At 45.2% G+C, this 27,387-nt stretch overlaps 1 protein-coding gene across 1 annotated transcript in view; it reads left to right on the forward strand.

The window, feature by feature from the left end:
- The window catches only part of LOC107123373 (putative bifunctional UDP-N-acetylglucosamine transferase and deubiquitinase ALG13), a 135,387-nt gene that overhangs the window by 49,584 nt on the left and 58,416 nt on the right, over nucleotides 1-27,387 (forward strand). The window contains exons 18-27 of the mRNA XM_015426611.1: nucleotides 954-1,026; nucleotides 1,879-1,960; nucleotides 6,173-6,353; nucleotides 7,691-7,766; nucleotides 9,346-9,451; nucleotides 11,415-11,479; nucleotides 14,833-14,930; nucleotides 19,845-19,987; nucleotides 22,330-22,564; nucleotides 24,676-24,786. Coding sequence (XP_015282097.1) covers nucleotides 954-1,026; nucleotides 1,879-1,960; nucleotides 6,173-6,353; nucleotides 7,691-7,766; nucleotides 9,346-9,451; nucleotides 11,415-11,479; nucleotides 14,833-14,930; nucleotides 19,845-19,987; nucleotides 22,330-22,564; nucleotides 24,676-24,786 — 1,170 coding nt within the window. The remainder of the gene's footprint in view (nucleotides 1-953; nucleotides 1,027-1,878; nucleotides 1,961-6,172; nucleotides 6,354-7,690; nucleotides 7,767-9,345; nucleotides 9,452-11,414; nucleotides 11,480-14,832; nucleotides 14,931-19,844; nucleotides 19,988-22,329; nucleotides 22,565-24,675; nucleotides 24,787-27,387) is intronic.

Below are 27,387 nucleotides of genomic sequence, written 5' to 3' on the forward strand. Positions count from 1 at the left end.
ATTTGAAACATTGCATTGCAGTGGACTTTTCTGATTCAGCTGTTAGCACTCGTTACTGTGTGAAAGCAGAACAGAATATTGTGTCAGTACTGCAGACAACAAGGTATATTTTAGGGCCTGAGAATGATAATTTTAGATTTTTGGGAGCTGACCGATTTATTTATTTGGTTTGATTTGTATCCTGCCTTCCCCGCAAGCAGGCTTGGGGCAGGTTTTGTCATAAAACTCACATTATAACAATATAACAAATCAACAATTCAAATAGATCTAAAAATCTATCTCAAAACAACATCGGTATAAAACTCAGTGCCTCAACAGATCTCAGCAAGAAGCAGTTGGTTCCCAGATGGCCATTCTGATCTGAGGTCACTGGATGAACCCAGCTTTAAAGCATTCTCATTTTTAAAATGTATTTTATTTTTAATTTTTAACTTTATAATAATAAAAGTAAATAAAAAACAGTGATAGAACATGAACAAATCTTTCATAACATTACAGATGAAAAATAAAGATAAGTAACAGGTTTTGAAACTCTTAAATAGGGATACATATTCCAGATCCAGCCCTTTCCCCATTCTCGTATCAAATCCCTTTGCTCCTAGAATAGTTTATTTGGATGGAAACAGGAGCACAGACATGGCCCTGTTGTGTCTGTTCGGACAGTTGGGTCTCCCGCTTCTTCCTCGGAGGATTGGCAATGTGCCCTAAGGTGTCTGCCACTTTTTATCATCACCAAACCCCCTGGGAGGTAGGAAGTTAGGCTGGGAGAGAGGCTGTTTGCTTTGCTTTGGGCTCCCGACTACAGCGGATCATGTTGGAGGTTCCGCACAGCTTTGTTGACAGTTGGTTGTCATTTCGCTGTCCCCCCCTCCCCATGCTAACTGATCAGCTGCAAAGTGTGAATGATGAGCTGGATGTCTTTTCACAACTGTTCTTTACCTTTGGTTACCTAGTCGAGACTTCATTCTCTATCGACACCCTGGAAAGCCACCTTCCTATGCTACAGACAACGGTTTTGAAGATAAGGTAAGGGAGGTGAGGTATGAAAATAATCTCTTAAGGGTAATAGGCCATGCGTACCTGTCTCAAGCGAGTGTGTTCTCCCTTTGACCACGATATTCTGTAGAAGTAATTGTGGTGTGTGGTAATTCGTACAGCCAAAGGGTTGCCAACAAACGTCGCTATCGACAATGTGACTCGAGACTGTTAGAGTGAGAAATCCTGACTTTTTTGGTGGTTATTTAAAAGGTAAAAAAGGAGGAAACTTGTGCATAGCAGAGAGCTACATAACGTCATTTTAACAGGGGTGCATAGCTGTGCCCCCTTCCCCATAGTAGTGATAGACAATCCCCTGAAACCACTCCAAAGATGCCCATTTGAGCCTTTTAAGGTATGGGGATTGCTTTCCATGTGGGGGGAAAAGTCCCCCAGTGGAAACATCCACTCTTAGATGTATAGGACCCAAGCAGTTTGGAGCTTCGTGGGTCAGAGTTGTTCCTGAGTTGTTCCCGGGAAATGACAAATAAGTGATACTAGAGTTTTGTTTTATAAAATGTTATATGTGTTGTTTTGGATCTTGAAACAGACTTGGAAAACTTGAAACCGTCTTGAAAATGGGACCTGCCGTCCCATTGACCATGAAGCTGTTAGCTTCCGAAGGTTGCTCCTGGTCACAGAAACATTCTGTTGATTTCAACGCTGGCCGGGACTGCACAAAGCAGCCAATGAACCCAGCCAGTGTCTTCCGAGTGGCAGTTTTTTCGGCCTAACACTAAAGGGGCCAATTTTAGAATTCTGGCACCCAAAACTCTTTTATAATAAGGGAGAGATACTTGAACAGATTTCAAGATTTTTAACTCAGGATTTTTTGCCTTTCAGATTCTGCTGTGTTGTTCCAGTAATGGCCATTATGATTCCGTGTACACCAAACAGTTTCAGGCAAATGCTGCAATTTGCCAGGGTAAATAGAAGCATTCTCTGTTTTCTCCTAGGCTCTATGTAGCCTCAGTAACTCCATATTTGTTACAGGTTGGTGCTTGACCTTAAGTCAAGTTTGGTTGTAGTGGTTACGTGCGTGGACTCTAATCTGGGAGAACCGGGTTTGATTCCCAACTCCTCCACTTGCACCTGCTGATGTGACCTTGGGTCAGTCACAAGCTCTGGCACAGCTGTCCTTGAAAAAGAGCAGTTTGTCTCAGAGTTCTCTCAGCCCCGCCCACCTCACAGGGTGTCTGTTGCGGGGAGGGGAAGGGGAAGGAGTTTGTAAGCCGCTCTGAGATACCTTTGGGTAGTGAAGGGCGGGGTATAAATCCAGTCTCTTCTTCTTAAGTCACCTTGCATTCTGTGTGGGGACGGCTGCCAGGCTGCTCCCAAGAGAATAGTCTTCTCTCCCATGCTTGTTAGCAGCTCTTCTCTAGGAAGCCCGATTTGTTTTCTCTCACCACTAGACGCCAGGTGCGAGATGGCCTGGCTCATCCTAGTGTTTGCAGGGGTGGAACATGGTCAGTAAAATCAGTAAAAGTCAGTTTTTTCATCTTGGTCAGTAATTTGTCAGTTTTTTTAAAAAAAAATTGGTCAGTAAAGTCAGTATTTCTTTGATGTTTGTGAATGCAGTTTGTGCTTTTCTGTGTTCACTACTGCATTTTTGGGGAAACATGACAACTTCCCAGTGAGAAGACCGATTGTTCTCTGTTTAGTTATGAAGTACTTTAAGGACTTTGTTCCTAAGAGTAAAAGTGATTTGGTGAAATCTTCCACAAAGTATAGATTATTTTTTTTTGATTTTTTTAAATATCAAAGTATAGAAACATAATTAACCTCTTAAAACATGAGACAATGAAAGTAGAGGTGATGGACATTGACAATGAAAGTAGAGGTGATGGGCATTGTGGGATTCAACATGATGCTGCTCATGCTAGAAGGAGTTGAGAAAGCAATGGAAGAAGAGGACAAGGGGGAAAAATGCTTGTGGATGCAGTGCAGAAAACTTTTGGCCCAGTTGGCTCAGTCTGAGCCAACCAGCCACGGCTTGCAATGCCCGGTCCAGATCTTCCGGGTTGAAGTCAGACTTCCATTGTTAAAGAGGTATCCAAGAGCACTCCCTAACTCCTAACCTCTGGTGTTGGCACCAACGGAGCCCAATTGAAAGTCGGGAGTGGGATCCCTACCCTCGGTCCGCCCCGACTCAGGCACAGGACCTCTGTCCTTCTCAGATTCAATTTCAGCCGGCTCAGCCTAAGCCATCCAGTCACATCTTGTAATGCCCGGTCCAGATCTTCCAGTTTAGAGTCAGACCGGCTGCCCAACAACAGATAGAGCTGGGTGTCATCTGCGTACTGGTGACATCCCAGCCCATGTCTCCGTGCAGTCTGGGCAAGGGGCCCATGTAGATGCTAAACAGCATTGGGGACAGCACAACCCCTTGAAGTACTCCACAATCCAGTGGGTGCCTTCGGGATAGTTGTTCCCCCAGTGCCACCCTTTGTCCCCGACCTTGGAGGAAGGAGGTGAGCCATTGTAAGGCAGGCCCCTGGATTCCAGTGTCGGTGAGGTGGTGGATCAGTAACTGATGGTCGACTGTGTTGAACGCCGCCAACAGGTCCAACAGCAACATCACTGCCAATCCACCCCGATCCAGATGCCTCCGGAGATCATCCGTGAGGGCGACCAGTGCCTGGGCGGAAACTGGAGTGGAAAGGATCTAGAATGGAAGTGTCATCCAAAAAGCTCCGTAGCTGAATTGCCATGGCCCTCTCAATTATTTTGCCCAAACAGGGCAGATTGGAGACCGGCCGGTAATTAGCCAATTTGGCCAGATCCAGAGATGACTTTTTCAGGAGGGGACGAACCACAGCTTCCTTGAGTGCCCGTGGGAACTGTCCCTCCGAGAGGAAATTGTTGATAATCTCCCTTAGGGCATCTCGAAACCCATCATGGCCAGCTTTAATTAGCCATGATGGGCATGGGTCAAGGCAGCACATGGTAGGGCGTGCAGTTAAGAGCAGTTTGTCAAGTTCTTCTAGGCTGAGTGGACTGAAATAATCCATAACCTGACTAGAAGATGTGCATGGAGCCTCGAGGTCACGGTGGAGCGACAGGACTTTATCTGCAAAGTAGCTCTCAAAGGCCTCACAGCCAGTGTCCAATTCCCTAACATTTGATCTGCCTTGTGGCAGAGCAGTCATAGGCCAAACTATTCTAAATAATTGGGCTGGGCATGAGCTCGCAGATGCAATCGTGGCCCCATAATACTCTGACTGCCATCTCATAGGATCTCATAAATGTCCCATAAGATGTTCTTGTGGCTTCATCGCAGGTGTACCGCTACTGTCTCTCTAGCCATCTTAGCCCTCGCTTCATCAGCCGCAACTCCTGGATAAACCAAGGAGCCAGCCTAGAGTGAAGGTGCAGAGGGCGTCGGGGAGCAATCTCATTGATGGCTGCTAAGAGTCAGCTGTGCCAGTCCTCCACAAGCTCATCTAACGAGCCGCTAGGGGGCATCAGATCCTACAGGGCCATTTGAAGCCACATAGGGTCCATTTGGCTCCATGGGCAAGCTGAAATCTGCTCGCCACCCAAACGGGGTTGGGGTGAAACATTCAGATGGGCCTTCAGGGCATGATGGTCTGACCATGGCACTGCTGAGGCAGTGACCCGGTCCACTGTGACCTCTGCTCTGCAGATCAGATCGAGCGTGTGTCCGGCCCGGTGAGTGGAAGTCGTTACATATTGGGAGAGTCCCAGCACCACCACGGATGACACTAGGTCCATCGTCTGCATGGACATTGAAATCACAAAGGACAATCGGTCTAGGGTGTTCAATGCCCTGCCTGGCATGGCCTCCACCAGGATGGCAGGCTGCTGGCCGGTTCTTTTTTCATTAAAAAAAAAAAAGATAAAGTACAAGCAAAGACCAGGCTTACCTTACAGTAATTATGTTTTGTTGCCATAATTATTTGTTTGGTTTTTAATATGTTTTTGCTGTTTTGCTGTTTTATTATCTGCAGTAAGTGATTATTTTTAAAAGGGAATCTTTTTTTTGCCTTAAATTTTGTACAAGAATGAAAACATTGTCCTCCATTCTTAAAGGAATTCAATAAAAATGTGTGCAATCCTTTTATCTGGGTCACCTCTAACTATGGGACTGACTATGGGGATGGTGGAGGCCAGATAATAATCATTTTTAACGAAGTCCTAGTTTTACATTTAAAACGCTAGCTTATCAGTAAGCTGACATTAAATTGTTCAGTAATTTGTCAGTTTTTTGACAGTATTTGGTCAGTTCTTTTGGAATTTTGGTCAGTAAAATCAGTATTTTTGACCCTCTGACTAGTTTTCACCCCTGTGTTTGGGATAGCTCAATGATGTTTTGACTCGTAGCCAGCACTTAGGGTATAAGATGCTTGGTTTTAGCTGTGCATCTCATCTAGAGATCTGGCTAAGGTTCGCTGTGCGTGTGTGCGTTCGAGACCCCAGTGGATGGGAGCTCAGCCTGCAATTTCTGAAAACTTGATCGTTGCTTATTAAAATCTCCTTGTAAGCAAGCCTGGATCTTGCATATCGTTTCCTTGGGATTTCTGCAAACCTGGAGCTCCTGGCCAGAGCCCCAAACAGGTTCCCCAGTTATCTTAAATAATTGGCAGGAGACACAAGAATAGCCTTAAGCTGGATGGCGCAGGCTAGCCAGATCTTGGAAGCTAAGCAGGGTTGGCCCTGGTTACTTCTTGGATGGGAGGCCACTGCGAAAGTGCAGGGTTGCTGTGAAGAGGCAGGCAATGGCAAGCTCCCTCAGCTCATCTCTTGCCTTGAACACCCTACAGCAGTGGTGGCGAACCTATGGCAGGGCTTAAGTAAATGAAAGCATTTGGGATTGCTTTCCTTACTTTGTTTGGATAATCTTAAATTAATGTATGAGTTATTTTTTCTAAAGAAAAACCTCAGTATTCAGGTTAAATTGCCGTGTTGGCACTTTGCGATAAATAAGTGGGTTTTGGGTCGCAGTTTGGGCACTCGATCTCTAAAAGGTTCGCCATCACTGCCCTACAGGATCGCCAACAGTCAGCTGCAACTTGTAGGCATTTTCCACCAGTCAAAAGAATTAAAATTAGCACACTAGAAATGCTTCTCATTGGGGTGTAAATCTTTCTTTTAAAATCACGTTCTGCTTTCCCAGCTGTGCTGTATGACATCCTGTACAAAAACGTGTTCCATGTGCCTGAAGAGGAATTGAGGACTGCAGTCGAAATGTTTCGAAGCGGGGCCAAGAAAAACAGAAATAGTGCATCTGTTGGAAGTGAAGACGCCAGTTTCGACTGCTTTCTGGAGAGATCAAACAAGAATTTTTCAGAAAAGAGGTGCCTTTTGAAATGATGTGCCTTTGGATTCAGGGATCAAAATGTGGCATGTCTTTGTGTGAACTCGCTATATGATCTTGAGTGCCCATTCTTCTGAAGGGCTTTGTTTTACAAGCCCTGGCTGCATTTTGTTACATGGGTTTTGTCCTGGGTAGTTGAAAGTTTTCAAATGGGATTCTTAAGTCTGCCATATCTAACCTTCTGTGTACTTCAAGGTGGGCAGCTGTGTTGGTCTGAAGTAATAGAACAAAGAGTCCAGCGGTACTTCCTCAGATACATTGAAATGGAATTACAGATCATACTTGTATATATACAGGGTGGCTTGTTCAATTAGCGTGCAAAATAGTGAAGATGTTTATTAACAGATCAAAAGAATGACAAGCTCGGTTTCTGGTTATCATCTGTTTGGGTTCAGCTGGGGGGAAAAAACAACATAGGTAATACAAATGTCAGAACTGGAAATTGATGTGCCCTAAATTGTGAGAAGGGCTGCGGTGGCTCAACTGGTTAAGATGCTGAACTGCAGACCAGAAGGCCAGTAGTTCAGCAGTTCGAGACCCGGGTGCCGCATGACGGAGTGAGCTCCCATCTCTGGCCACAGCTCCTGCTAACCTAGCAGTTCGAAAGCAAGAAATTGCAAGTAGATCAATAGGTACCACTTCGGTGGGAAGGTAACAGCGTTCCGTGCGCCTTGGCGTCTAGTCATGCCGGCCACATGACCACGGAAACGTCTTCGGACAGCGCTGTCTCTCCGGCTTGGAAACGGAGACAAGCACCGCAGCCCTAGAGTCGGATTTGACTGGCTTTCGAGCAAGGGAAACCTTTACCTTTACCTAAATTGTGAGAATCCAGTCCTTAGACCCCATCTGTCCCTTTTCTAGCATGGAGGTAAACTTTACAGCATCTTGGCTGTGTAGAGTATTTTCCTTGTCCCCAAAACAGAGAATTACATTTAAATCTACTATTCCAAATTACATTACATATTCAATTATATTCTTAATTGTTAAGAGTAGGGGTAAACTGTCCTTCTTTTGATCTGTTAATAAACATCTCCACTTCATTGTCTGAGGATGTGAGCACACGAAAGCTCACACCTTGAATAAAACTTTGTTTGTCTTAAAGGTGCCGCTGGACTCCAACTTTGTTCTTCTGTGTACTTGTTCTTATTGAAGTACAATTGCGTGTGACTGTTGGTAGAATTTCACCACTTGGTGGAGCCATGGTGCTTCTATTTTTGCATTGCAAAACTCTGGGAAAGGTACCGGCTGTTTTTCTCCATCACTGGGCGAAGACAGTCTGTTGAGTGCTGAAAATCTGCTGTGTTTCCCATTCCCTAGGGTGGAAGACTGGGAAAACTATGAACTGGCTACCCTGCCAGCAGACAAATGCAAACAAGGCGCTGAAGAAGCAAAGGTTTGACATCTTAAGACAAAGATAATCCTGTGTGCCCAAGAATCCCTTTCATGGGAAATAGAGAAGAGTTTCCAGGACCACCTTTTGCTAATCTCCCCCCCCCTTCCTTAATTTGGTTCTCTTTTTGGTGTTCTGCTACTGTTTCTAAACCTGTACAGGCCTTCTAAGTTCTGCTTTGCTAGGTGAGGAAAACAGAAGCCTGAGGGGGGAGAAATAACACTTGGTTTTTGAACACTATAGTTGTCTGAAAGCTGCACTGAAGGTACCATGCACCTTTCCGGGCAGCACATGCCTCTGGTTTCAGTGAGCTGCTTGCGATGCACAAATACGCCCTCCTCTGTCCCCTCCCACTTTGTCATTTTCTGTCAGAATTCCATCCTGGCTTTTATTGTCCAGAATCTCTCAAACACATTTGGGCCTGAATATACATCTAGCCAGAAACACAGAGCCAGAGCTGTTTCCTGATATGTAAGAGCTGTACAGACCCGCCCCCCCCAGATCTTAAGACTCATTACCATTTCTTTTCTCCTACAGTGATGCACAGTAACCAGCATCCAAGCCTATAGGGGAGGGGGCAGGCCGTTGTGTATGCATGAGAGAAACGGTTCTGTTTCTATGAGCCTGCCATCTGCCATCTTTGAATGAAAATCCAAACAAACTGGAACTCAATATAGGATTTACCTCCCTCGATTTTATCTAATGGCACGGGCTTTATCCAGAAATCACTTGACCTGTCTCGAGTGACATTCTCAAAGTCAAAGCCAGTCAAGTCCCAGAAATAAGCTGCTAGCTAGTATATAACTCTTCATTGTTGCAGCGACTGTTTACGGCTTTGCAGTCAATCTTCTGGTATTTCACGCTTGGTGCAGACTCCCATATGTGGCACTCTGCAGTTGCTGTTGAAGTGAAAGCTAATGCATAGGCTTGTTTGATTCTAACGGGGGGATGATCATAAATTCTATTATGGGGGCTTTCTTGATCAAATGCCCCCCTCCTTTTAGGTAGAAATCCAGACTGTGGTGATCCTACAGTCAAGAGGGCTTCATATTTTGGTGGCTTTTACTATTCCCCTCAGTCAATGGAGACTGTGGACTTCGGGGGGGGGGGGAGCTGTGGAATTCTGTCATCCTGACATTTGGGGGTTTCAGAAAAAACATAACTATGTATTGCAACACAGAAATAAAAAGATAATAAAGCCAACCTTTTGAGAGCAGAAAAGCACGTAACATTTTTTTTTTGTCACACAAAGCTCCAGTCTTGATGGAGTTCAAAATATTGTTGTTGTTGCTGCAACACATGGGTTGTTCTGCCCCGGGTCTCTGGGTCGCACAAGTGTGTACCCTAGGGGTTTTAACAAATCCCCAGTCTCTATGAACAGAAGGGAAATGGGAAAGAGCGCCCTCACTTTACTCCTTGAAATCCCGTGAAAGTCAACAGATCGTCACTGGAGTGAAACCTCTGGAGTAAAGGGAGCCCCAGTTGGTCTAGAGCCGGCCATTCCAATCAGCCCTAATGATAACCTCTGTTGGAAAGGATTAGTCGTGCCTGTGCTCTAAACTTGTCCATCTTAACTTTGCAGCCTTGTGAAAACCCAAAGATGCCCTTTCCTTATAAGGTGTTGAAAGCACTGGACCCCGAGATCTACCGGAACATAGAATTTGATGTGTGGTTAGACAGCAGAAAAGGTATCTTACACTAGCTAGTACACAAGGGGGCAGTTCTGCACGTTGGGGCGGCTCCAGTTGGTTGCTGCAGAAAACTGTGGTGTTTCATTGGCACCTTGTGCAGCAATGTGGGGATGTCACGTGAGCGTACATTACATGCCAGTGTTCACACATCTGGAAACCCAGATACATCATGTGTGACATGCATACACTTGTGTGGTCATTGAGAGAAGTCACTGCAAATGCACACCACCATAGTAATGATGTCCGGGACTGACTTGCAGAGCAGCACTCCCCGACTGTCTATAATGTACTACACTATTGAGAGAGTATGACAGCCACTCTTGAACTCCCAGGGCATGTGCAAGGAAACCTGGCTGCATTAGGCCTCTGCACGCTCAGAGTGGGTTAATTTTGAAGTAATGGAAAACTATTTTAAAAGGTGTCTTTATATATATAATTTGCTGGTGCATCAGATTTTATGATGGGGCTTCTAGGTTTAACATTCTCTCAGCTGAAGTTTTGAAATTCTACCACAGGGGTCCCCAAAATGACGCCTGCCAACACCTTTCCTGGTACTCAGGGCTATTTATTTATTTATTATATTTATACCCCGCCCTCCCAGCTATGGCTGGCTCAGGGCGGCTAACAGCGAGATAAAACTACAGAAATAACAATAAATAGTAAAAGTCATAAAACCAATTAATAATTAAGACATTAAAAAGGTCCTAACATCCAGATGGAACCAATATACAGGTACCGGTTTGGTATTCCGTTTGGGATGGTGCCAGGGCCGGGCTGTTATTGTTAAATTTTAGACTGTCGCCTAGGGCGATGGCTCAACAAGGGCGCCATTCTGGCCAGCCTTGTCCCCTCCTTGCCCTGCACAGGAAACCTCCCTTGCCGACTTCTTGCTTAGTCCCTGGCAAGAGACTCCCCTCTTTGCAGCCCCCCAGACAGAAAGAGAAGAGGTGGGGGCAAGTGCCGCTCGCCCTCTGCCACCCCTGCCCCGCGGTCTCTTTGGAGCGCCTTTTGCAGCCTGGCACAGGCCCCCTCTCCATCCCCTTGAGCAATCCCGCCCCCCGCATGCATATTTAGCTCGCCCCCTCGGCCCACCCACTGTGGCGCCCACCCCCGTCCCGCGTGGGGGGGGGCCGCCAGAATGTATCCTTGCCTAGTGGGTGAAAAAACCTGGGGCCGTCACTGGATGGCACACAACTTCCAAGCTGTCCTGGTGGATGGTCTGGGTCTAACATTAGGCAGGTGACTCAGGCTACCTCAAGGTTTCAAGGAGGCAGGGCATTCTCTCCGGGGTGGCTCCTAATTAAACGCCTGGTGGAACAGCTCCGTCTTGCAGGTCTTAGAAAGTGGGCAGGGTCAGTCTGGGCTTTTACGCAGCAAGGCTTCTGGGTGGCCATTGGAGAGTTGATTGGTGGTGCAGATTTTTTAAAAATGTTGCTTTGGCAGTAGCTGCCACCACAGCACAAGGATTGTTTGGTGTAGTGGTTAAGTGTGCAGACTCTAATCTGGGAGAACCGGGTTTGATTCACCACTCCTCCACTTGCACCTGCTGATGTGACCTTGGGTCAGTCACAAGCTCTGGCACAGCTGTCCTTGAAAAAGAGCAGTTTGTGTCAGAGTTCTCTCAGCCCCACCCACCTCACAGGGGGTCTGTTGTGGGGAGGGGGAAGGGAAAGGAGTTTGTAAACCGCTCTGAGACTCCAAGTGAAGGGCGGGAGGCGGGGTATAAATCCAATCTCCTCCTCTTCTTCTTCTTCTTCTTCTTCTTGTATCTTTGAAGGTAACTGGCAGCAGCCATTTTGTGGCTGACTCTGCTTCCTCTGGCAGCCATTTTGTGACGGCACTCACCATACCATGTCAGAATTCAAAAGGTGTCCTTCAAAAAGGCTGGGTGCCGCAGCATCACATTCAAGAGTGCATGTCAGAGCCCCAGCTACATTTTAATTTTTGATTTATTTTACAGAACTGCAAAAAACAGATTATTTGGTGTTCGCTGGAAGACAGTATTACTTAGGCGACAAGTGTCAGGTAAGACGACTTAATAAAAGCCTGTTCGAAGCAACTTCTAAATAATTTGTTACAGTCAAGGGTACAGTGTGAAGAAAAGGGTTTTCTTAAGCCTGGAACAGTCACCCGAAGTAATGTGGGTGTTCCCCCCAAGTTTCTGTTTTATGTGTAATCAGCAATGTTGAGTCTTGTGAGCAAAAATCCTACTTTGTGAGCTACTGGCATTAAAGTTGTAAGTGAGCGATTTGGCAACTGCATAAATCAGTTTGTTTTGGAGCTGTCCTTCCTGAGCTAAGACAAAAATTTGTGAGCTAAAGGCTAAAAAGCTGAGCTAGCTCACACTAACTCAGCTTAGAGGGAACACTGGTAATCAGTGCAACAAACCACCAGGCAAGAGGATGGGAAACTGTTTTAAAGCTCATCTTTCTACGGGTCTGTAAACTGTGAAGCTTTCAGCTCCTGCTTTTTTCCCAAACTTGGAGGTGTTTCTGTTTATCGGCCTTTCACAACCAATACTTTGGCGGCCTGGACTCAAGACGCCCATCCTCTTTCTAAGTTGATACCAATTAAAATCACATCTTTGTTCAGGGCTCTCCTATCCATTCCATCCTCTGAACTGGAAGTCGATCTCCTCTTCTTGACCTGCAGGCCTTGCCGTTGGCTGTTTCGGGATCCCGCAGGACTGGGGAAATAGTTCTTTAGCACGTTCATGTATTCAAGTCAATCAGCGCTGTAAATTATTTTAAAATATCAGCAGAGAGCTGAGCTTTGCAAATTGAAAAAAGAATACAGGGAAAAGTGAAGGGGAGTTGAATATGAGAATGGTTTTGACCTTCCCTAAAGCGCAGCCTCCTTCTGGGTTTCAGGCTTCCTTGTGTAGAGTGGGGTTTGATTTCTCCCATCCTGTGTTTAGACATGCTGTCCTACAGTTCTCCTGTCTAAGGAAGAGCACATCTCACTCTTCAGAGTCTTGTTCAGAGACAGCTTAAAGATTAAAAAAAAGTTATCAGTGTGAAAACAAAGCAAGCTGGGGGCTAAGAACGGCATAGAAATATCCATAGAACAGACCTCTTGCTAGAAGTAGGCCACAAAAACAGCTAAAAAGATAGGCTCTAATTTAAGCCTGGGTGAAAGGACATTTTTAGGCCTGTTGCCTGGAAGTTGGGCACTAGGCAAGCCTCAAGGGGGAGGACGTTCCACAGGTGAGGTGCCACTACTGAAAAAGTCATGTCTCTGTTTGCCACCTGCCTTACCTCTGAAGTTTGGAACACGGAGAGCAGGGCTTTTGGGGAGAGACCTTAACTGTCAGGCTGGACAGTACAGGAAAAGGCAATCCTTCAGCTACCCTCTCCTTAAGCCATTTAGGGCCTTAAAGGTAAGAACAAGTACTGTGAATTGTGCCCAGACGTTCGCATCTCTCAGATGAGACATGCCCTGTAAAATAGGCCCCAGCAATAGCCTGGCCACTGCATTTTGGACCGATTAAAATTTGTGGACCGTGTTCAAAGGCTGCTTCTCATGGAGCTTACTACCAGTAATCTAAAGTGGATGTGATCGGAGCATGGATCACGGCAGCCAAATCATGCTTTCTGAGGGACTTGCATAGTTGATGCATCAGCCGCAGCTGATAAAAGGCGCTGTGTGCTGTGGAGGAAACCTGAGCCTTGAACTGCAGGCCAGGATTCAGCAGTGCTGCAGACTCTGAATCTGCTCCTTCCAGGACAGGTTGACTCCTCTTTGCGTTCTAGCCGATGCATCGTAGTGTTGTTGCTCTGTTGTCCAGGATGCAACGGGGTTATAAGCTTGTCAGCATCTGCCTCCTTGACTTTCACCACTGAGATCTTCCACCCTGTCCTATATGTTCATGTGCGCTCTCTCTCTCTCTCCCTCTCCCTCTCCCTCTCCATGTGATGTGATGTTGAGATCTTGGTCTACCTCAGACAGGAAGTCATGGAGGTAGAAGTTGTAGGGGGGAAATGGTATTGATGGACACAGCGAGTGGATAATCTAATCCCCTAGTCTCTCCCACCACATCAAATCCGGGAGCCATCTTTAGCCCCGATTTAAATTTATTTATTTCTTTTTGACATTTTTTACCCTGCCCTCCCTGCGAGCGGGCTCAGGGCGGCGTACAAGGGGCAGAGACCACATAAAACATAATAAAAGCAATAAAACCATTAAATAACATAGATAAAAATAAAGTGCTCCGTGAAAACAGGATTGTCCCCGAATAAATCTCATGATGGTAACAGTCAGTTCTTTGGGGGTGATCTTGTCCTGTAGTTGGTCCCAAGGAAGTCCGGTGGTATCAGTGCCACGTGGTGATGTAGAAGATCTTCCTGGGGCCCCGTTGTTATCCACACCATTGGAGAGATGCTGTTATATCTTCAGCATGTGTGTCGACCTCTGATCTTGTTCTTCAGCCTTCTCCTCTCCTTCACGAAGTGGTGGCAGCCATCGCCCCAGTTGTGTGTCCCAGTTCCTGTGTGTGAAAAACCAGGGGTCAGCTGCTTGACCTGAAGAGAGCAGGGTGTCTAAAGCTTAAGCTATCCCCAGCAGACTTTCTCCTGGCATTAAAACATACAAAGATCTTCACCTGGCATTAAAACATTCCTCAGTTGTCTCCCATCAGTTTCTTCCCCTGCCAGGTCATGGCCTAAACTCTGGAACTTTCAGCATTGCTAGGTGGTATAATTTATCAAGTAGGGGTTACATCCCTAGTATTTAAGGCCAGGGTCACACATGAAGTTGCCTTGTACTGAACCAGGCTGTTGATCCGTCAAGGTCAGTGCTGCCCGCACAGACAGACTGGTAGTGGCTCTCTGTGGTCTCAGGTAGAGTTCACATCAGTTATGACCTGATCCTTTTAACTGGAGGTACCAGGGATCCTGCCTGGGACCTTCTGCATGCCAAGCGAATGTTGTGGTACTGAGCCACGGCCCTTTCCCAATTCCTGAGCAGATTCCCATACAAATTGTTCTGTTCTCAAAGTGGGGGCATAGGCACAAGGGACTGCTCTTTTGAAAAACCCAGGCCAAAATACGGTTGAACAGAGTTGGAGGGGTTTGCGTGTGCTTCTTTATAGTTCTCAATGTGTGTGGTTTGCTTTGTTTCTTTTTCTTCTTTAATAAAAAAAAATTGACGCAGTTTGTAATATAGTATGGTGCTGCTGTGTGGTTTGCTTTGTTTCTTTTTCTTCTTAAAAAAAATAATGACGCAGTTTGTAATACAGTATGGTGCTGCCGTTGTGGCCTGTGGCAAGTTAATAAGATCTAACTCTGAGCTCCTTCGTCAGGATCTGGTTGGGGGAAGTAGATTGCAAAGGACTGCATTCTGTTTTTGGGTTCACCTCGGGTCTCTTTTACCTCCCTCAGGTACGCCTAGAGACTGGGGGGAAATATTACAATGCCCACATACAGGATGTTGGGCAGGATACTATGGTGACGGTCTTCATTGAGGAGCTGGCGGAGAAGTATGTACTGTTGGGGGGGCCCTGCTTTGTTCATTATCCGTTCATTCATGGAACTTTTTCTTTTTTGCCATCAAGTTGCAGCCAATTTAAGGCGACCCCATGGGCTTTCAGGGCAAGAGGCGTTCAAAAGTGGTTTGCCATTGCCTGCCTCTGTGTGACGACCTTGGTATTCCTTTCCTTTGTCTAATAAGAGCTCTGTAACTCAATGCCCTGAGCAGTAGAACAATCTGAAATTTCATTCGTAACCTCTGTTTATTTCCCAAAAGACAAAAGGAATAAAAAAATCCTTGCAACATCCAAGGTTATATTAGGATTTTGATCTAAGCGTAATTTATATGGAGTGACCCTGGTATTCCTTGGTGGTCTCCCGTCCAAATACTGACCAGGGCTGACTGCTTAGCTACATTGCTTAGCTTCTGAGATCTTACGGGATTAGGCTGACCAGGGCTGTTTACATCATGGCTTCATGGAACCAGGATGGATTAAACCTGACCTGGATGGCCCAGGCTAGCCTAACCTGGTCAGGTCCTGGGAGGTAAGCAGAGTTAGCCCCGGTTAGTGCTTGGATGGGAGACCACCAAAGGAAGTCCGGGATTGCGTCTTTCACCTTGGAAACCCCATGAGAGGTCGCAGTAATTCTGCTGCGATTTGATGACACTTCTCACATGCGCACAAATCCCCTAAATTAGGATGCTGTATATTCTTACAAAAAGAAGCTGCGGTGGCTCACATTGTTAAGACGCTGAACTGCAGGCTGTGAAAGGTCGGTAGTTCAGCAGTTCGAGACCCGGGTGCCGCATGACGGAGTGAGCTCCCGTCTCTAGTTCCAGCTCCTGCCAACCTAGCAGTTCGAAAGCAAGAAATTGCAAGTAGATAAATAGGGACCGCTTCGGTGGGAAGGTAACAGCGTTCTGTGCACCTTGGTGTTTAGTCATGCTGGCCACATGACCACGGAAACGTCTTCGGACAGCGCTGGCTCTTCGGCTTGGAAACGGAGATGAGCACCGCAACCCTAGAGTCGGATTCGACTGGCTTTCGAGCAAGGGAACCTTTACTTTATATTCTTACAGCTTCATTTGACCTGGCTGCTTGTTCTCTTGAACTTCAGATGCAGATGGAGGGAAAGCTCTTATTTACTAACCAGTTCAGTACTGTAACCTTTACTTTATATTCTTACAGCTTCACTTGACCTGGCTGCTTGTTCTCTTGAGTTTCAGATACAGATGGAGGGAAAACTCTTATTTACTAACCAGTTCAGTACTTTGATTGCAACTGTAGCTCAGCCGCCTGAAGTCAGCAAAACATTTTATAATTGAGCTGTTTTGCCAATTGAGAGTGTCCTCTACCTCCTCCCCCATCAGAATCAATGGAGATGTGGGTTGTGAATGTTGGCAGAGTAATTAACACAGCAGCTGTGCACAACTGATTAAAGAGTAGATAAAGGTTTATTTAGGAATTGACATACCTGATAGGAAAGAGGAGAGAAAGAGAGAGGTTCCTGACTACACCCCTAGCTGAGAGAGAGGGTAAGACCGAGTGTGGCACTTTGGCAAAGAAGGGGGAAATTGCCCTAAAAGGAGTAATCTGGAGATAGACAAGGAATGACACCTAACAGGAGAGAAGGGGCTGACCTCAATTTCTTGCTTTCGAACTGCTAGGTTGGCAGGAGCTGGGGCCAGAGACGGGAGCTCACTCCATCATGTGGCACTCGGGTGTGCCCTTACCACAGTTCAAATGGTGTACTGCTTGAAAAGTCATCAATAAAAGTCAGCACATATTTATTCCCACTAGGGGTTTGAGTTTTCATTAGTCCACAAACATCACTGTGTATCAGCTGTATGGTTCACTGCATCTGGCTTGCCTCATGCCTTTTGTTAAAGCTAGGTCTCACCCCTTCACTTGAATGCAATGAATATATTTTCCTTCAACAGCACATTTGCTCATCCGTATGCCTTTAGTTAAAATTTGGCTTTCAAGTTGGCTAATTGTATAATTGTCTCTGTGTCCCAAACGTCTGTGCCATAGCCAGGAGCAATTGTTGTGATCACAATGTCTGGTAAAGTTTGCTTTCTGCATTTAAGTTTCAAGAACATGTAAATCCTGATGCACTTTGCCAGTTGCAATTAGCTGCCCCCTCTGTCTGACATAGCTTTTTTTCTCCAAAAGAAGTAGCCATGCCTTTCTTCACAAGTACTCTCACAGGAACAAGATTATTTGCCAGTTCTGGGACATAAAGGCAGTCTTTAACAAGGATGTCTTGGCTCTCTCCTCTAAGGAGTTTGCATTTTATGGTTCCTGAGCCAATACCTTCTGCCATTATAGACCATCCATCTGCAACACTTAATGTCTCTGCTGTTTCTTAATCTAACGTTTCAAATAAATCTTTATGAGCACACATGTGGGTTGTGCAGGCACTGTCCAGATACCAAATATGACTTTATGTGCTCCTTACGTTAATATAAAACTTTTCTTTAATGGCGGCTGTTTGGAGTTTCCCCCTTTTATTTCTCTAGGGAAGGCAATCTCTTTGTTTAAAGCTAATGCAGTTCCTCTTAATATGGGAGGATTCCCACAGAGGTGACAAACGATCCTACCTTTGTATTTACATTCAAAGCCATTTGGTTTAAATTCTTTGTCAGACTTTTCAAATTGTCTGTGTTTGGATGTTTCCTCAAGCTGATTTATAACTTCTGTGAGGGACAGGTTACTCTTAGATTCAATCTGAGACACTATATTTTCATATAACTCTGGTAGGCTTATTAATAGTAATACAATCAGATCTTGATCAAGAATTTCCTTTCCTGAACTCCTCAGTTGCTCAGCCAATCCAAGTATCTTGTCCAGATGATGATGTAAATTACCTCCCTCTTTCATCTTAATACTGAAAAGTTTCTTTTGTAGATAAAGCTGGCTCTTTAATGAGGAATTTACAATGCAGCCTTTACAGCTCACACCACACAGCTTTGGCTGTTGGCATCTGAATTACTCTTAACACATTTCTGTCAGTTAAACCCTTGATTGTGGTGCCTCTTGCCTTTTCATGGTTGGAGTCCCAGGTTCTCTGCTTTGCCAGGTCACCATCTCCTTGTTGGGCATCCTGGATAACATCCCATAATCCTGTTTCAAGAAGGTGACTCTTTGTTCTCTCCAAATCAGATAATTGTTCTCTGTGAGCCTATCAATCAAATGGCCGTGCTGTGCATCACAGGAGGTCACCATTTTTGTTCCTTTGTTCTCACCTGCTTGTGCCAAGAGCCTCCGGCGATCTCTCTAACTTTAATCAGAGATGTGCTTAATCTGGGCCCATAACCCCTGTTGGCAGTAATTAACACAGCAACAGTTTATTTAGGAATTAACAGGAAAGAGGAGAGACAGAGATGGGTTCCTAACTACATCTCTAGTTGAGAGAACAGGGTAAGACTGTGGCAGAGATTGGATTTATACCCCACCCTTCACTACCTGAAGGAGTCTCAGAGTGGCTTACAATCCATTTCCCTTCCCCTTCCCACAACACACACCCTGTGAGGTAGGGGAGCTGAGAGACCTCTTTCGAGAACTACTTTTGAGAGAACAGATCTGAGAGAACTGTGACTGACCCAAGGTCACACCAGCAGCTACATGTGGAGGAGTGCGAAATCAAACCCAGTTCTCCCAGATTAGTCTACGCTCTTAACCACTACACCAAACTGGGTCTCCTTATGGAGTTGTTGTGAAGATAAAATGGAAGAGAGGCAAATCATGTAAGCCCCTTTGGGTCCCCACTGGAGAGAAAGGCAGGGTATGTGAGAAGTGAATAAACAGAAATCAGTCATCTAGGGATAATTGTATCTTTTATTGTGTGAACGAACTACAATGATATCACTTCCAAACTCAGCATCTGTTGGAGGGATGAACGGCTTTATCAGCTGAAACCAGAGCGATTTTCTTCCAGGTTTTGCATGGGACAGAGGCAATGTTCCCTCTAAGCTGTGGACTCTTGTGAGCAAAAATTCTACTTTATGAGCTACTGGCATTAAAGTTGTGAGCAAGAGATTTGGCTGCTGGATAAACTAGTTTGCTCTGGAGCCATCCTTCCTGAGCCAAGACAAAAATGTGTGAGCCAGAGGCTCAAAAACTGTGAGCTAGCTCACACTAACTCAGCTTAGAGGGAACACTGGACAGAGGGTAGGATTTCAGAAGTAGGATACGTTGGTGTTGATCATGTGCCTTAAATGTATTACCTGTACGGACACAAAACAGAAACTTAGCCAGACCTCTCTCGTAGCAGAAAAATTTGCCAGTTATTTCAAACCGACGTCTGTGTCAAATTCAGGGCTGCATGTTCTGAAAGTATTTTTGTTAAAACCTTTACCCTATAATAATGGAGCCCACATCAAATTAGAAGCATTAAAACCTAAAATCTGTTAAATAGTAGACACATTGCTTTGTATAGATGAAAATAACTGTTGCATTTGAATCAAAAATCTTAAGTGTGGTTAATCGGGTTGCTAGCTGGATGGACGGCCAGTCCTTTTACGTGTCATTGTGTTGGTCTTCATGAAACAGGCAGTGTCCTTTCTTCACCTTTGGATCCGCATAAATAGCTGGAAGATCCTTCTGCCCATTCCCGAAGCATTCAGCCCCTTAGAAATCAACTATCAAACTACTATTATTAGCTTGCATTTAATGAATGTAATGCCCTGCTTAATAGCTCTTCTCAAGCTATTTAACTTAATGAAGTGGTATGTGTTTTCTGTCCGAGCAGTCTTATAGCTTGCAGCTCGTTTGAGTTAATACTGATAAAACAGTAGGCATTCTCACTGTTTGAATCAATCTTCCTCCCTTGGGGTAGTCTCAGGGTTATATTAACCAGAGCCCCATCTTTGATGGAAGGTTGTTTGAACAGGACATTAAATAATCATTTATTTTTGGTAGGCATGTCGTTCCGTTGGTGAATTTGAAGCCTGTGACGCAGGTCACCCCAGTTCCTGCATGGAATGTGGTCCCTAGTCGGAAAGGAGGAAACTATCAGAAAATATCCGGTGGGTCCATACTGGAAGAAAGATTGTGTGTTAGAAGTACAAAGTGGTTTATCTGCAAAATTCAAATCTGAACTTGAATAAAATGAAATGAAATAATTTTAAAAACAAATTTTACAAATCCTTTTTAAAAAAAATAAAAGTGAAAGTTCTACTAATTAGTACCATTTTAAAATTCTGCTGTTAGTTCTGTTTAGTGAAAATAGTTTGGGATAGATGCAACTAATTTGTCTCCAGTAAAGTATTGAATATATTAGGGCACGTAATAGGAGGTTCCACTTTCTCCATCAGTGTCAGGCCTATGGAAATGGTGTAAACACCCAGTTCATTTTTTCCCTCCTGGTTACAGTGTCAGGGTTAACAGCTAGGATCTGCTGAGCCCAAACTAGTCCTTTGGAGAGTCTGTCTGTTACTTTAGCTGTCAAGGTAAGAGATGTAGTCAAGGTAGCATCATAGGGGTGGGGCTTCTGGACTGACTGTCTGTCACTCTCGTGTTCAGGGGTCCAATCTGCATCTAGCATTTGCTCCGCTGTTGTACCAAATGCACGCTGGAACAGCAGTTCCCCTCTGCATTGCATGCCACTTTCACTTTAATTGATTGTCAGATTTTATGGCAGTGTCCAGACTGCATGCCACTTTCACTGCATTTGCTTTCTCAGTTTTATGGTACTATCTACATAGATTTATGGTCATTTTATGGCCGTTCAGGGATGACGCTGCAGTCAGTATGGGATTGGCTCAGGGTATTTGAACGTGGTTTTGAGCGGCATCTTGTTCTGTTCCAGTGTGGGGTTGGTAAAACAACGGAGCAAAGGCTAGATGGGTCAAAGCTACCCCTCCATGAATGCTGATTGCTGGCTAGGGGCTTATGGCATATTAATCATTTTGCATGTTTGCCTTGCAAAGCTGCTACTGCCTCAAGTGTATTTCTCTGATGTGTTCAATGCTGTTTGCTGTATCTCCTTTCCCCGGTGGGTTGTATTGTCCTCTGCTTCTCATGCCGCCCTCCTGTCAATCATACTCTGTTCCTACTTCCTCTTTCAGAATTTCTCTTTCCTGGATTCATGAGCTATTCCTTTCTTCCCCTCTCTGACATAAAAGCGGTCTGTAGCACCCTAAAGGCAGAGAACAGTCTTCCTACACTTCTGCAGAAACCCCTGGAGGTAAAAATGCAATGTTTTTTTAAAAAGCCACATGGATCCATTCCCCGTCCCCAAGCACCCCATCACTAAGACTGTACCCTGAAAGAGAAGCAGCAATTGGTTGATATTTCAACTACAATTTTTTTTTAAATGAAAACCACATAGGAAAGCTGACACACACACACATGCCTTAGTGTGTAAAAATTAGCCAATCTGCAGGTGAGTCTGAATGCGTAAAATGTCTCTTAAGACCAAAGCAATGCAGTGGAAGGGCTTGGTTTTTCAAAGTTCGGAAAGGGGTTCTTTTGTGGTTTGTTTTATTCATCGTGTAAATATTTGCCTGCCACCTTCTCCAGACAGGCTCAAGGTGGCGCACACGAAACCAAACCAAAGACCAATATTAATAAAAACATATCCGTGCCCACCAAGTATTTTAGAAAGTGGGCAGGGCCAGCTGGGTCTTGCCCAGCAAGACTTCTCATGGGACATTGGAGATTTGACTGGCTATGCAGATTTTTTAAAATGTTGCTTTGGCAGCAGCTGGCACCACAGCACAAGGATCCACTCTGTGTGACTGAAGGCAAGTGGCGGCAGCCATTTTGTGGCTAGCTCTGCCTCCTGTGGCAGCCATTTTGTGGCTGTGTCTACCACGCCACGTCAGAATTCCAAAGGTGCCCGCAGGCTCGAAAAGGTTGGGGAACCCTACAATAAAGCAATCCAAAGCATTTGGGGAAATTGAAGGGGTCAGTACGCCCAGAGTGCGGCGGATGAACCTCCCCCTGGTAACGCTGCCTTCATGATCAAGGTATCTCCCCTAATGCATATAGACTGTGGTAAGTAATTAAAGAAATTTAAAAAGTATCTCCCCTGCCAGATAAGAGGGAGCACTTGAAGGAGTCACTTTGCACCTTCCTTTTAACAATCTTATTTTAGATACTTAAGGTGCAGACACTTTCAGTTACAAATGTCCAGGGAAGGTTAAATGACCATATTTTCTAAGTCCACATACTTTTTAAGGTGAGTATTCTAGCACTCAGTTTTCATTCTTGCACTGTATCTCCAGATGTTGCTCCAGGGGTTCCTGTTTCTAAAATGCTGGTGTTCCTTGAGCAGCTGCTCCATTAGCTGGTGCATAAGCACAGGGGAAAGGCGCAGGAAATTGTAGCAGAATCGACAGTCGTGTCCTAGCGTTGCCCATACTTCAATAATTTTTTCTTCCTCCTTTAATTACCATGGTAGATATGGATATAAAATCCCGGAAGAAGCTGTTTAAAAAAGTCCGTGGGAAAGAAGTTTTCATGACCGTGGCGTACAGCAGGGGTCAGCCCGTCCTTCCTCCCCGCCTACATCATGGCATTCCATCGGGACGATCGACGCCAATTCATTGCTCTCAAAATGGAGGGCATATGGCTCCTTATGAAAGTTACCATCCTCAGAATTCCCAGAGGTCCGGCAGGGGGTATGGAATGCCCAGGTGGTAAGCCTTGTTAGTCTATCAAATATCCTTTCTGTCCTCAACAGAGGTAATTCAGAGTTGTTTCTGAGCTGCGCTGCTAAGTTCCAAGTCAGACTCACCAGATCTCTGTGCCATGGAAGATTTACACTGGCTTTCTGGGCACGTTTCTGGGTTTGAACTAGAAAACCCTAAACTGTTAGGATTAGAGTTTGGCTTACACCGTGGAAAGGAGATGTTGCTTTAGGAATAAAGTTCATGAGATTTATTGCTTTAGAAAAGAAGTAGAAGGGGCAGGAAAGAGCACTGAAGGTCCACAGGAGCCCAGTTCTGCTCGGAACTGCAGCCTGAGGGGAGGAGAGGCGCCGGCCTTCCCCTCCACAGCATTTTCCCTGAGCTGAAACAGCCATTTATTTATTCAGCTATTTATTTGTGTATTGGATTTATTGTGTATTGGATTGAGAGCCAGTTTGGTGTTGTGGTTAAGTGCGCGGACTCTAATCTGGGAGAACCGGGTTTGAGTCCCCACTCCTCCACTTGCACCTGCTGATGAGACCTTGGGTCAGTCACAAGCTCTGGCACAGCTCTTCCTGAAAAAGAGCAGTTTCTGTCAGAGTTCTCTCAGCCCCACCCACCTCACAGGGTGTCTGTTGTGGGGAGGGGGAGGGGAAGGAGTTTGTAAGACGCTCTGAGACTCCAAGTGAAGGGCGGGGTATAAATCCAATCTCCTCTTCTCCTCCTCCCCCCTCCCCCTCCTCATTCTTCTTGTTGGATTTATAGCCCTCCCTCCCCCTGCAACAGGTCTCATGGCGGGTAACAACAGTATCCATAACACAATAAATATACATGTTAAGTAATTAAACAGTTGTTACCATAACATTGACACTAAAAGATGATGCCTAAAAAGACAACCTGGCGCCCCCTATCTAGGGGGGGAGAGTAAAATCTCATTACTGAGCACCTGGAGGAATACCAGAAGGGGGGGGGGGGGGGGGAGCCAATATAAGATGGAGAACCCCAACACAACTCAGCCCCAAAAATGTAATGTGTAGTTGGTTGTTAAGCTAGGGTGCAGAGAAACTGGAGAGCAGTGTTCCCTCTAAGCTCTGGAGTCTTGTGAGCAAAAATCCTACTTTGTGAGCTACTGGCATTAAAGTTGTGAGCAAGCAATTTGGCTACTGCATGAATTAGTTTGCTCTGGAGCCATCCTTCCTGAGCGAAGACAAAAATGTGTGAGCTGGAGGCTGAAAAACTGTGAGCTAGCTCACACTAACTCAGCTTAGAGGGAACACTGCTGGCGAGAGCTCATCTTGCCCTCCTGGAGGTTAGACAAAGCAGGAAGAGGAGGAGTTAGCTGGCAGGAAGGAACCCCTAAGAGAAGAATTCTGGTAAACAAAGAGACCAGCAGGCAAGAGGGAAGGGTAAAGAAACTGGCTTATCTAGCCTTCCTAGCTCTACTGCTCCTTCTAAAGTACTGGTATACTGTGTACAAAGGAACACTGCACAGTCCTTCACTTCCAGCATCATAAACTGCCCTAAGGCAGCCTTCTCCCGTATAATCCTGGCCAGTCACTGTGGGCCCTGCTTTTGGTGCTTCCCTCCCCAGGGATGCCAGATCAGCACCTGTACTGTGTTCTCCTCTGTTCTCTCTTTCACCAGCGCATTGTTTCCATTGCTTGTCTCGCTACTTATGGCTGTTTGATTTAATTGTCCTTACTTAGGTTTTCATAGTTATAACTTTTTTAGTTATTAGCTTTGTATACTATTTTGTGAGAAAAAAGCAGGATAAATATTGGAGGCTGACCCCTGTAATTTGTGTAAACTATGCAAATAGAGCCAGTTTGAATATTACTGCTTATTCTCCATAAGCCTATTTGGTTTCTCAGAGCCCCCAGAGCTTTACAGAGTTCCAGAGACCTCTGATTACTGGATGGCCAGGCTTGGGTGATCTTGGTCTTCAGAGGTTTCACCGCAGTATCTTCAAAGCCATGAAGGCCAATTTCTAGACAACAGCCCAAGGTTTCTCTGTATGTGGTGTGTGATTGTGGTAGTGTAGCATTCAGTTCTACTTAAATGGTCTCTTGCAGTGTCTAAATTTGCCATTTCCTCTCTTTTATCATTTTGAAACTTAGGGGAGCAGACCGGTTTATAAACAGAAGCAACATGGTCGGGCCAGAAATGGCATATGGTAGTCCAGGCAAGAGATATTATCACAGCTACGATAATTTCTCTTACAGATCTCGGTAAGCTGTTGTAAACATTCCTGTGAATTTTGCATTTGGGTTTGTTTCTTTGCAGTATTTTCACATTTGCCTTTCTACTTTTAAAAAGTCCTCAGGGTGATTCACAGCAAATAAAGCATGCTCTATAAATGCTTTTTTAAAAAAGTCTAGAATCCAGTCAAATATAGAAAAGAGAGTCAGCGAGAACATATCGTACATTTGTAGCAGTGAGCAGTTCTGTAGAGCATCCGACTGAAATGAGTCCCCAAAAGCCATAGGAACAATTCTTATTAAAAGCTCATAAAGTCAGCAGTCAAAACGCGGGCACCCCCAAATTGTTGTGGCTATTTTTGTGGCTTCAAGTCTGCCAAGGCAGCATTCTGCGTTTCCCTCATATGAAAACATGCGGAGAGAAAACAGATATTTGAAGGTGCCTTATTCTGAAGCCCACGCCTGTTTTTTTTAATCTAGTTCCTATATTTTCTCTGGGTGGCAGGTCTTCGGGCTGACAGGGGCCTTTCCCAGCAGTGCTACTTTGGGCTTACATGAGATTCTTCCAACTCAAAATGTCAGGGACTGAATCCAGGACTTTCAGTCTTGAGGGGTAGGCGGGACTCCCCCTCCTGCGTTTCCCTCATATGAAAACATGCGGATAGAAAATAGACATTTGAAGGTGCCTTATTCTGAAGCCCCCGCCTGTTTTTTTAAATCTAGTTCCTATATTTCCTCTGGGTGGCAGGTCTTCGGGCTGACAGGGGCCTTTCCCAGCAGTGCTACTTGGGCTTACATGAGATTCTTCCAACGCAAAATGTCAGGGCCTGAATCCAGGACTTTCAGTATTGAGGGGTAGGTGGGACTCTCCCTCCTCCCCCTTTTCATTTTTAAAAATACATTGGAGAATTGGCTCCAGACGAAGATGAGGGCAGGCAGATGATGGAATTTTTGCATCTGTCTATCTCTTTGGAGTAGCAGACTGTCTCGGTTCAGAAGCAATTGGCCTGGGGCAAACTTACAATTCCGCGCACAAGCGATGACTCCTCCGTTCCTAGATTCAAATTGGAACTTGCTTTCCCTGAGCTGAAGTATATGCAAGTGATGTATGAATCGAAAACTCAGTTTTCATTGTGCATGCTAGGATATCTCAAGGACTGTCTGCGCTTATCTGAGCTTGTCTGATTGTTGCAGTCATCTTCGAAGGCCCTGCTTGGTGTCCCGTCCCCCTCAGAGGAAAACTAGGTGGTAGTTTCTGCTCTGACACTTCATTTGTGGGACTTCTAAGAGGGAAGCCATGGGGAAGGAAGCCTTTGATTTTGTTAATGCTACTCTACCAATTTGGGTCTCAAAGGGACGGCAGAACGACAGTGTTTACTGTTAAATGTTTTTTACACTAGATTTTAATGCTGTGAGTTTGTCTCTGTTTTGTTCTAAGGTATTTTTTATGCTTCAGGCCACCTTGAGAATGCCCATTGGACCGTAGACTACCAATTTATGCATGCAGATGAGGATGGTTTCACTGCTGTTGCACTGGTTTTATTGTGTCAAATTACTTTTATTATTTCTTTTGTCCCTTTTTATTTTGTATCTCACCATTTTATTCCTGCCGTTAGCCACCTCGAACAGAGAGTTGGAGGCTCCTAAATACGTGCATAAATAAAAAAACAATTATCTGGTATTAAAGCACAGATCAGTCACGGTAATATTTGTTGAAAGATCTACATGCTGCGTTTTCTTCTCCTTCCTCCCCCTCCCTCTGCTAACCGGGGGTATTTTAAATGAATGTAGTTTCAGAGAGTAGCTGTGCTGGTCTGCATAGAAGGGCTGGATTCGAGCCCAGGAGCACTTTAGAGATCAACACGACGTTTGGGGTATGAGCGTTCAAGAGTCTGTCAAAGGGAGTCTTGACTCTCAAAAGCTTATACCCTGGAACAGGGGTGGCCAAACTTGCTTAATGTAAGAGCCACATAGAATAAACGTCAGATGTTTGAGAGCCGCAAGGCACGAACAAATGCGACACACATTTTAATTGGAAAATATGCAAATTTGCTTTTATTAATATTGATAAATTTAGATGGGGAGGGAGGGGAGAGAGAAGGAAAGAAAGGTGGAAAGAAAGCAAATGGATGGGGGAGGGAGGGGAGAAAGAGAGAAGGAAAGAAAGGTGGAAAGAAAGCAAGTGGATGGGAGAGGGAGGGAGAGGTGGAAAGAAAGCAACTTTAACGTTAAATGTGTCCTCCAAGCCCGCCCCGCCCCTCACGCCGGCTAGCTTGGCTTGGAGAAGGGATTTAAAGAGACAAATGCTTTCTCCAAGCCAGCTGGCGGGGATGGTGGTGGATGGGCTTTGAGAATGGATTTAAAGTTCAAGTTCCTTTCTTTCTCTGCACTGGCTGGGGAAGGGAAGACCAGTTGGGAAAGGCATGCCTCCCCTTTGCTTCCCCAGCCACTGTAGCGGGAGCCGCACAATATGTGTGAAAGAGCCACATCTGGCTCCCGAGCTGCAGTTTGGCCACCCCTGCTGCCCTGGAAGATCACGTTGATTTCAAAGGTGCTACTGGATTCGAAACTACACCCTGAATGGAATATCTGCTCGTTGTGTTCTGTCGAAGTCATAGTGTTCTTTTGGTC

The sequence above is a fragment of the Gekko japonicus genome, unplaced genomic scaffold, assembly GCF_001447785.1.
Source record: "Gekko japonicus isolate JY-2015 unplaced genomic scaffold, Gekko_japonicus_V1.1 scaffold1828, whole genome shotgun sequence".
In the NCBI taxonomy this organism is placed as follows: Eukaryota; Metazoa; Chordata; class Lepidosauria; order Squamata; family Gekkonidae; genus Gekko; species Gekko japonicus.